Raw genomic sequence first — 11,380 nt, 5'->3', positions numbered from 1 at the left:
ACTTCACAAAGTCAAACAAATTCAACTAGAACAATCTAAACAAAAGTCTACCAACCAAAGTTACAAGTTTAGAGTCAATATATTACAATTCACATGATATTAAATCACAACAAAGTGATGCTCCAAGGCCAACCAATGTTCTGCCGGTCTGCCCTCATCATCAGCAACAACAACATTCATAATTTGCGTCCTCCAAGCAACATTCATAGCAACCACTCCAGCTAGGAGAATTATGACCAACACCAAAGAGAAAGAGAGAATTACTTGGATATTAAACCACGTATTAAATCTTATGAAATATTTTTAATCAAATTTAAAAATTAACTCACCATGCATCAAGTATCAATGTATCATGGATTAGAGATTAATAATATTAGAATTTGAATCCTCAATTATTGTTGCATCAACCTCATCCTTGTTGATGTTGAGAGACATGATATTTTGAGTTAAATCCTCCAAATTCATATTTAGAGATCCTACATTATAAGAATGAAAAAAACATATGAGTAACAATACCATAATAGTAAAAATGCAAAAAGAAAAATTGTATTTACCTTCACTTTTATCTCCAAACAACCAGTCCTTAGTGCAAACTAAAGCCTCAACAATTTGGGGTGAAAGTGAACTACGAAATTGATCCAAAATTCTACCACCAAGGCTAAATGCAGATTCAGAAGCAACGGTCGATACTGGAACACATAGAATGTCCCTTGCTAATTTACTCAAATCTGGAAATCGAAATTGTTGAGCTTTCCAATAATCAAGAACATTAATATGTGAGGATCGTTTAGCTCTTGGCTCATCTAAATACATTTCCAATTGGCTTTTTTGTGCACTAGAGGCAAATTCAAATGTGTCAAATTGATCAAATTCCTACATAAGTTACAAACAGAGATATATTAGATACGATAATAAAACAAAATAGTTAAATATCATCATCACAATAATAATTTTAGAACGCAATAAAGTTACAAAATTTTAATTTTCATACCTCTAAAACATCAAATGATTGGTTGTCTTCTTGGTCCTTGGCTCCATGAGAATAGACTTCATTGTTGCCTCGAGAGCATGAAGATGATGCACCAGATATGTTGAAAGTCCTCACATACTCATTATAGACATCAAAAAGTGCATTCCTGATCTTGACTAATCCATTAGACCCCGGGCCATATAACTTATTATAAATAAATTCAATAAATTGAAATGTATACCGAGGATCAAATACCACAGCAATTGCCAACAAGAGATTGAACTCGGACCAATATTTGTTAAACTTCACAAACATTTGGGAACCAATCCTCTTCATAAAATCATCCGAACTCTTGCACTTCTCGGACAGCTTCAATTGAAATTTAAAAACTTGAGGAAAGTACAAGTTACTAGTTGGATACTTGGACCCCGAAAAAGCATTAGTTGCCTCATAGAAAACTTGAAGAAAGCTACAAATTTTTTCAACTCTTCCCCATTCTTCAAGAGATGGACAGCACCGAAAATTTGAATCACTTAGTTGTAAGTGACAAAATGCAAGGCGATAATAAAGTGCACTGGACAGCATCCTATATGTGGAGTTCCACCTAGTAGGAACATCTTGAACTAAAGCCTTCTTGGAATCAAGAGAAGTTTGTGTTACACATTCGGTGAACCTTAACTTCCTTGTTTGAGAGCCCTTGACATATTTGACACATTCTCTTATTAACTCCACAGATTTATCAATTTCTTTCAAACCATCTTGCACAATCAAGTTGAGAATATGTGCACAACATCGCACATGAAACAACATACCATCACAAACCAGAAAATTTTTCAACTTAAGCTGATTCTTAAGTATTGCAACACAAGAATCATTTGCAGAAGCATTGTCTAATGTGATGGAAAATAATTTCTTTTCAATACCCCAACTACTAGCCAAGCTGTAAATTTTGCAGCTAAGGCAACACCATTATGAGGAGGAGGCATATAAGAAAAATTCAGAATTTTTTTTCTGTAGCAGCCAATTGCTATCAATGTAATGTGCAGTCAAACTTAAGTATCCATCAGTAACAATAGATGTCCATGCATCAGAAGTTAAACATATTCGACTAGGACATCCACGCAATTCACTACCAAGTCTATTAATTTCCCTTGCATGCAATTTTTTAATGTCCGACTTGGCTGTGTTCCTAGTGATATGTTTAATTTGGGGTTCCAAATATGTAAGGACATTTTTTATTCCCTCATACTCCACAAATGAAAATGGCAGTTCATGTCTTACTATAGCATGCACAAGTAATTCTCTAAACTTATTTTGACTGAATTGTGCATTTCGTGTGCCTAGAGCACCTTTGTCAGAAGTGATTAGGTACTGCCCAATGTCCTTTGTTGTCATTTTCACACACTTCTTTATATGTTGATGCAAATTACCTGTGCCACTTTTACTCTCAGCAGAATATTCATTCCCACATTTCTTGCATTTGCACTTCAACTCTTCATTTGGATCCTTTTTGGGAATAATGTTGAAGTAATCCCAAACTTCTGAAGTTAATCTCCTCTTCTTGCCAGGCACATCGATAGTAGCTTTTGGAGGTAACTTCTTTTTTCCAATTGCACTAGTGTCCGGGCATTGAAATTGCTGGTTGGTATGGCCTGTTTCCTTGATGCTATCACTACTGCTCCCGGTATCACTATCTTCTTCAATAGTGACTGAATTTGGATATGTCATACTTATATCCATCTGTTAATCATCAAGATGAACAAACTGATTAAAAGCTGTTAATCATGCCAAGTGCTATGCAAATTACATGAAACAAAAATAGTAAAAGTATTTCACAAGCAATTGCCTAAGTCCCTTTACATCTAAACTATCTCTAGCTGCCTACCGCAGCTAGCAAAAACTAAAATTCACAACTAAAATCAGGTAAAATTCATCATTTGGGTACCTTAAAGAGAATTCTAAAATCTTCCCCAGTTGCACCATCACTATTTGAGATAATCGTCATCTTATTGCACTTCATCTCAATAAAAAAGAATTCAAATAACGTTGTCAAATCCTATATGCCCACACTCTGTTCAGTATCAAATCACCACTAACAAGTCTTTATTTTCCTCATTGTTATAAAAAAAGATAATCAATAGATTACTAACAAGGAAATGAAGCCGTTTCATACATTCATTTCATGTTCCCATGAAAATGCAGCACAAAAGGAATCTAAACTCAGTTAACCCATCACTTAACGTATAAGACAATCTAATGCCAGTTGACAAAAGGAAAATTAATATGCATCAGTTGGCACCTTGGAAAGCATCAAATCGGCATCAATTCCAATTTCATGTGTCAAAATGGCAAAAAATAAATGGATGGTTTGGCTTTTCACCATCAGGTTAATGCAGAAATTAACATTAACGATTAATCATCCCAGTACAGTAAATGATTTGAACTCTTTTTTCAAGTTGCCCGGAAGATCATAGCCTCCAGTGATTAAGTAGTGGCCAAACAAAATTGCAGCTTTGGGATAGGCCAAATTCACTCATAGGTAAAAAAAAAAAATTGAACTTTTTTTTTTACCACTATAGATTCAGTGTATAAAATTTTATTTTTTTTAGCTAATTTAATATCTAAACTTTTAGTCGTTGAAGACTTGAAGTCTTTTAGAACCAAAGTCAGCTCTAGTAGTGAGACAAATGTTAAGAACAAGCCACGCCATGCCACTAAGTCTCATGAAAAAAATTATCAACACAAAAACCCTACACTTGCAATGGCTCAGATCCATGCAAAACATGTTTTTTTTTTGGAAAAACATGTTCAAAAAAGCAGTCAAATGATGAAAACCTAACCTTTAGACTTTTGCAAACAACATTAATGTGATTAACATGTTGCCCATTAATTGTATCGTACCATTGCAAGTCAAAATTAGCAACAAAGTCTGCCTTTGTTTTTAGAAAAGAGGGAAAATGCTCAAGAAAAGAAAAGAAGTAAACTACGGACCTTGTTGACAGTAGAACAAATGAACTTGCAACCCAAAACAATGTGATTGAGCAAGATCCCGCGAGATTTTGCGTGCTTGGACTGTTGGACAGTTGGACTGCTCGTTCAATATAAACTTGGTAAAGGTCATCAAATCAGTCCTGTGTGCATCAGTATCATCATCAGCCAGATCTAGATCTAAATTTGGTTTTGCGTTTAGATTTGTTGAGGAGAAAAGCTGCGTTTAGATTTTTGGAGGAGAAGAAAAGCTGAAAAGGGGAAGAAAGATTTAGGGCCGGCGTGATTTTGCTTCTGCGTAGTGAACTACAGAACTAGTGATAACTAATAAGTGATAATTATTAATTGGTATATTATATTTAGTTATTTACTATTAAGTTTATAGATATTTTTTTAATATTTATTTATTTATTTTTATTTTAAAATCGGGTTAGCGGGTCAACCCGTTTTTAACCCGATTTTGACCTGTTTTTTTCGGGTTTGTTGGGTCTGACCCGATTTCTCAAAATCGAAACCCAAACCCATTAATTTCGTGTTAGGTTCGTGTCGGGTTTTCAGGTTGTGTCGAAAATTGCCACCCCTAGATGACTGTAGTAAATATTCTTTTGGATTGTATTAATTTTGAGAGCTGATTAATTGTAAGTGTGAGATATTTTGGAATACTTTTATTATGTATTGAAGTTATTTGAAATATTATTGAAGTATTCCGATCCTTTGAATTGTGGATTGTAGTGAGTCTTGGCGAGAGTTGGCCAGGCGTCCCGCGGATACCCTTTGGTTCGCCTTAGGGAGAAGTGGGGGCGTCATAGTTGGTATCAGAGTTTAGGTTTCAAATCTTTGTAGTGTGTCCCAGGGTTAAATGTTTAGGGTGCCGGACTATGGGACTGATTTGAAAGTTAAGTGACTATTTGTAGGGATAAAAAATCAGAACCGCTTCGCGTGGTCTCTGCATGGGATAAGTTTGGGCCAAATCGTGTTATGATCCTTACTATGTGATTGAGTAAAAGTTTGAGTGCTCTTCTGGAAATGTGAAATATAAATCATGAATGTGATAGGTATAAATATTTTATCTTGATATTTGAGGAAATTTGATATGTAAATTGGGTAGGAATCTCGAATGTGGTGATTTACTCTTGGGACCGGCCGGCTCGAGTTGTGAATTACCTTATTTCGGATTCTTGTACCCGAGTATTTGAGATTTGAGGGCAATCCTAAGGACTTGAGATCTCCATTTGTGGGGAATAAGAATGAATCGATATTTTACGTGAATAGTTACAGAAAACCAATAATTGTTTGGCTATGACAGTACAATAATTAAGAGTGGGACGCGGAGAAGACCGTAGCCCAAAAGATCATTATGTTGGGATTGAAGTTGAACATGTTAGGGAACGGGAATCATTTAGTTTCAATTAATCTAGTGAAACACTGCTTGCGATCTTTCGTAGTGGGACGATGGGAGTAGAACTTGAGAGTTTGTGCCTTAGAGATGAATGCACTTTTGATAATCACTTGTTCATTTTTGTTTATTGACTTTGACTTGATATGTATTTTACTTGGCTTGTTTGTGACCTCTTGATTCGTATTATAACTTTTGATATATGTAAAGAATCATGCTCCTAATTCTAAATGTATTTGTAACTTGTATATGCTTTAAGTTCTTATATGCCTAATTATTCCTTTTCTTACGCCTATAGAATTATATTAAGCATGGCTCGGCAAGGACAATGAATGGGTTGTGGTGTGGGTTTAGGCAACGCGCACTCTTGAGAAAGAATGATGGCCGGTCTTATGTAATCCAATGGGATCTTAGTGATAGATATGAATCGGAAATGAACGAGAAGATTAGACCTACTAGTGATATAAAAGATTGATCTAGTTAGGTACCTAGAGAGGTTCTCCCCTGTGCAATTTTAATAATTGTTCTACCATATCTTGTGGTTGGTCCTGTGGATATGTTTCAACCTTTTATGAATGTTTGAACTTTCGAAGTATTTCGTTGGTTATTTGTAAAGTGACTTGAACTCATTACTTATCTGCTGTACTTAAAAAAAAATACTTTCTCTCTTAAAAGCATTTTCTAGAATATATGTTTATTCAAACGCAATTCTTAACTCAAAACTTTGATGAAATTTTTGAAACATCCTTCAGTTATATGTTATTTCATTGTATACGCTCTTTAATACCCATGCATTGAGTCGCATGATTAATCTTCTTAAATGTATTTGAGAAATTTAAAATATGTACTAATAACGGTGGCAAAAACATTACCTGAAGTTTCTTACTAAGAAAACTTAGTTTCGGACCATGAAAAAAGGTTTGTATCTTTTAGCTCTAATTTTGAAATTGTGAATTGTATTTTGCCACATACATATCCGAAATACATAAAAAAAAAAACCTCGCTTTTGTCTTGCTTATTATGATTGACTTGATTTGAACAAAAATTTGAGTGTTCATTTGGGACCAAAGAAATCCGGTTATTTCTAAAATTGTTAATTTTGGAGATCGAATGCCAGTAAATGATTTTTGGACAAAATGAGGCGAAAATTTTGGTAAAGTTAGTTTTCTATTGAAAATATATCTTCCTATTCGAGTTTCGAACCACCAGATAAAATCATTTAACTAGACCTTTAATTAACCCTGGAGTTGACTATTCTTGTGAAAACCCTATTTTCATGAGTGGTACAACTAAAGCGTGATTGCTGCCCTATAGTTTGGAGGGTAGGAGTCCTATGAAGAAATCAGTGCTTAATTGTTAGTGCAAATTATAGAAGTTGTGAATTTTGGTAGATCTAGTCGACCTGGCAAATAAGGGGTACGATATTATCGTAAGTGCGAATTTCGAGGACGAAATTCTTTAAAGAAAGTGAGGTTGTGAGGGCCCGAAAATTTTATTATTTTATTTTATTTTACTGGCTTAATTAATTATTTAATTCGAATATTTAAATTTCATTTCTATGGAAAAACGCCTCTCTTATGTTTTTAAAGCGTTTTGTTAGAAAAGTAACTTTTCGAAAAATCGTTTAGTTCAGAACAACAAGTACATGTTTTTCGAGACTATATTTGAATTAAGGGTGTATTAATTTTGGAAAAGTAAGAATGATTAATAGTAAATTAAGAAAAGTCATGAGGACTCGCAAAATTTATTTATTTTAAACTCCTGTTACGAGTTTATTTAAATATTTAATTGCCTGTTTGCCCTGAGGTGTTCCACATTTATTTACATTACTATTTTGTCGAGGTGTTCCACGATAAGGTGCAAGAAATCCAGGAATATTTCTGTATGCCGAGTCCACAAGGTAGTATTTTCCTACAAACAAAGTGGAATGAAGGTCAAATATAAGTCAAAATACACTACTACTTCTTCCCTCCCCACTCATACACTCACATACTATGAAAGCATATAATTGGACAAAAATTTGACAACAAAATATTGTCGTACACCTGGAGGGGGCATCGGTGTGACGACTCCACTTCTCCCAAGGGCGAACCCAAGGGTATCGGCGGGCCGCCTGCCTAACTCGCGCCAGGACTCAAAACTTAAAACAATAAAAGCCAGAAACTTCAAAAGAGTTCTATATACAATCCCAAAAGAGTTATAATTACATTCTCAAAAGTACCTGCTCACACTATTACATCCTTATAATTACCACCAAAACCAAAATGTAGACCCTAAGGAGGGTCGTTATACAAACCACCAAAACTAAAACAAAAACAAACATACTATAAGTCCAACTATTACAATCAAACCTAACTATGCTAGTGTGTGTGCCAAAAGTCCCCGCGTCGGCCCCTGCTAAGGAAAACAAAAGGAATGGGGTAAGCTATATGCTTAGTAAGTAAACAGGGGCGAAAGCGTAAATTTCACGTAACAACAGTGACATAGTAAGAGTAAAGCAAAAGCAGAAAAATAACATCACATAATAAGGATACAGGTGGCTCCAAAGCCAATTCATATGCCATGTGTGATCTCTTGCCGACACTCCGTCGACCACACTTAATGGTCCGTAGAACTTCACTTGTACACCCACCGATACCTTATCACCCTCACTGGTCAGTCACCTCACAAACTTGCCCGGGCGAACGAAATCACAAACTTGAGCTTGAGTCACAAGCTCGGGTCACAAACTTGGTCCACATACTCGGTGAACCGGATTCACAAACTTAGTGACCTCCAACCAGATTGGACTGATTTCGACCAAACCCTAACCGGCTCGAATAGTCCATCTAGGTCAAGAGCTTGCCCAAACTCACAAACTTCACAAAATTATTCAAAATCACCCCGAGCCACAAGCTCAAGGGTTTTAGTTCCAAAATGATTCACATACATATGTCATGTACAAATATGAGCGTAAATTCGGGTTTAGAGCGAGTGCGATAAAGTACACCCTCGCCTAAGTACCCTCTTCATACATGTCGAAACACATAAGCAACTAACACATAAAGCGGCCTGAATACTTACTCAAAATACAAAAGTAGTACTAAAGCAAAATCGCTTCGCGCGTGTTCGCTAGTAGTGGGCCCCACCGGCTCCGCCTAGCTCACCACTGTCTGAAATAGACGATTGTGTCATAATATATCACAAACGGCCACTAACGTACTTAAAACAAGCAAAACGACAAAATTGGCACGCGCAAGTGCGGAAAAGGCAAAAAGGGGCAAACGCGCATGCGCGGAACGGCAAACGGGACGGCCAAATCTGCCATCTCAAACCGTTTTGGTCAAAAGTTAGGCTAGGAATGTCGGATCAAAATGAACAAGATACCGTTTCGAAGCTATGAGATAGGGCTACAATTTGCATGAAGACGCCTTAATCTAGATCTGAATCAAAGCAGGCCGAAATCGTGGAAGACGGTACCAGAAGTTTACGTCTTAGGGTGACGAACAGGGTTGTTTTCTGGACCATAACTCCCAGTTCACAACTCTAAATCATGAAATTCCAAAGGCATTAGAAATCTGAGACATAAGGCTAAAACTTTGATGTTTTGGCCAAGACCTGAATCCATTCAAAACAGAACGAAAATCGAGTGCCAAAGTACCCGTCAGAACTGTCCAGATACAAGGCAGTTCTGACAATCGCTTTTGTTTCGGTCATAACAGGAGCTACGGAACTCGGATTTCGACATACTTTATACCATTTCGAAGCTGAGACCAATATCTAAATTTCATACGAAGGGATCAGCACCCAGTTCGTACATGATCAACGCGGAAAAACCCACGATCAGAAACTAAAATTCAAAACGTACACAAACTAATGTCTAAAACAGGCCTGAGGGTTTGGTCCACAACTTAGGATACTCTAATCCGTTTGACCTGAGATTTTACAGGTATATTCAGGACTCAAGGGGCTACAATGTTGAAGAAGACCACTCAATCTAGTTTCGAGTATAACTCGGTCAAAATGCAGTACAATATCCCAAAACCGCAAAACAGGTTCACAAAACGCAGTCTAGCGTAAACATCATAACTTAGCCTACACAAGTCTAAATCCAGAAATTCCAAACCCATATGAAAGCTTAGAAATAGGGCTACATTTCATCAGAAGACCACAACAATCAATTCGGAAGCATTCCTAGCTAAAACAACCAATTACAATCACAGTTTTCCAATTCTGGGTAAACCAGAACAGCAATAGTAATTTCGACTTTTCTCACTCTACGCTACTCCGATTGACCTGAAATTTTGCAGACACCTCTAAAATAACATTCCCTACAACTTTCATGTTTTAAGCCAAGGCCAATTCGGCCTCTATCTAGGACCAAAATTTTCGGACAGAATGAAGAACCAAGGAACCCTAATTTTCCAGATTTCTTCCAAAACAGAAATTACTTGCAATCTTCCACTTTTTCCACCCTCTAGAATCATTATATACCATTTCCAATCATCATATATAGCCACACCATCATGTTCATATTAAAACAGAAAAATCCCCAAAAATAATAAAACTTCATCATTTCAACCACAAATCAAGAAATAACCCATAAATTTGCATCTCATACAACCACTAAGCATGATTTAAGCATCAAGTAAGGGAGGAGGGTGGTTCTTCATGACTTACCTTTAAAACAAGAGAGAGAGAGAGCTATAGGTCCTTCTAGTTTTCCAAATCACTCCACCAATCAACTTACTAACACTAATAGAAGAGGTTTTATGGAGTAAGTTCAAGTTTCAATGGTTAGTTTTTGATGATTTGGAGCAAAATAGAAGCAAAACTTGAAGAGTTTCTTCCTTCCTTTTTGAGAGAGAGGGCCGACTCTTAGCTTGCAAATTTGGAGTGAATTTTGATCAATTTTGAGTTATTTTAACCAAATGGTAAAAGTATGAATAGTAGTCAAAAAAATAAAATCAATCCTATGATGACACTTGTCATGACACTTGTCCCTCTCATTAATTCATGCCTAACTTTTTCTCTCTCTCTTCCACCTATCACTTGATACCTCTAAATATCTCATAACACCCAGTAATTTAAACTCAGTATCCAAAACTTAACCTAACTGGCCGAATTTTTCGGAACTTTTCGCACTAGTGGGTCCCACGTCCGATATACGTTCTTAATTTCTCAAAAACTAACCGATACTAGAAAAATAATCTAAAATCTATATTTACTCATAAAAATCATCTGGGGAAATTTTCTAATAAAGAAAATGTAGAAAAGGCGGGCGATAAATAAAACTCCTCTTAAGCTTTCTAATATTGTAACACTAGAGGTTTACTAATCCAGAGTTTACTAACCATTTTCAAACTTGTTAAACCTCTGTAAACTATAACAAATCCTATTTTTACTTGTGTCAAAACACACACTAGAATACCGCATAAACTAGGGTTTTATCATAAGCAAAGTTAGGGTTTTCAATCTTGGCCGAGATTAGGGTTTCTCCTTAGCCCTAAAACCTTAATTTAACCTTACAAAATAATGAATAACCCTAATCTCAACGTACGAACGGACTAGGTCCTCAAAATCTCCCCCACTTAGGACAATTTCGTCCTCGAAATTAATTCTTTGGTCAAAGCGTACCTTTGTAACCCGCCGAAGGATTAGTCACTTCAGGTTGACCCATTGCATAGACTCTAGCTGGCCCTTTGGGTCGATTTTCCCCTGTATTTGACGGCTTAGCCGTAGTCCCTTTAGTCGGTAGTTTAGGTTTCTCCTTTTGTAACTTAGGGCACTGGGCGATCAGATGTTCTGCACTACCACACTTATAACATCTTCGGATCGAACTGTTCTTCCAACAGTTTTCGTCAGTGTGATTGGCCCCGCAGAAACCACAGATTGGCTTAATGCCCACACTTGGCCCTCCACGCTGGGCACTTCTCTGGGGCTTTTGCCCTACTCGTCCTCCTCTTCCAAATTTACCCTGGTTTAGGGTTCCTGCGGGTCGAAGACCATCTATTCCTTGACTCTTCTTAGAAGGTGACTCATTTTGC

General features: G+C 36.6%; 1 protein-coding gene and 1 long non-coding RNA gene across 2 annotated transcripts; both read right to left on the bottom strand.

Annotated features, from left to right (window-relative positions):
* Positions 1–985: 985 nt before the first annotated feature.
* On the bottom strand, positions 986–2,433 carry LOC140037910 (zinc finger BED domain-containing protein RICESLEEPER 2-like). The gene is made up of 2 exons (XM_072083076.1): positions 2,401–2,433; positions 986–1,819 (listed from the first exon to the last, which is right to left on the bottom strand). The coding sequence occupies exons 1-2, from the start codon at positions 2,431–2,433 to the stop codon at positions 986–988; spliced, it is 867 nt and encodes a 288-aa protein (XP_071939177.1).
* A 172-nt stretch (positions 2,434–2,605) lies between these two features.
* On the bottom strand, positions 2,606–4,183 carry LOC140038110 (uncharacterized). The gene is made up of 2 exons (XR_011841920.1): positions 3,962–4,183; positions 2,606–2,710 (listed from the first exon to the last, which is right to left on the bottom strand). It is a non-coding gene; the product is annotated as an uncharacterized lncRNA (long non-coding RNA).
* Between the last annotated feature and the right edge of the window lie 7,197 nt (positions 4,184–11,380).

The sequence above is a fragment of the Coffea arabica genome, chromosome 3c (genome assembly GCF_036785885.1).
Source record: "Coffea arabica cultivar ET-39 chromosome 3c, Coffea Arabica ET-39 HiFi, whole genome shotgun sequence".
NCBI classification, from domain to species: Eukaryota; Viridiplantae; Streptophyta; class Magnoliopsida; order Gentianales; family Rubiaceae; genus Coffea; species Coffea arabica.
Note: the sequence above shows the minus strand (reverse complement) of the source record. Positions and strands in the feature narration are given on the sequence as shown.

What these genes read in the sequence shown, in the direction of transcription:
- LOC140037910 (XM_072083076.1), bottom strand. Translation starts at nt 2,433, where the DNA reads ATGAATATTCTGCTGAGAGTAAAAGTGGCACAG. An exon ending in TGAGAGTAAAAGTGGCACAG is followed by an intron (nt 1,820 to 2,400) that starts GTAATTTGCATC and finishes GCAATACTTAAG; the next exon opens with AATCAGCTTAAGTTGAAAAA.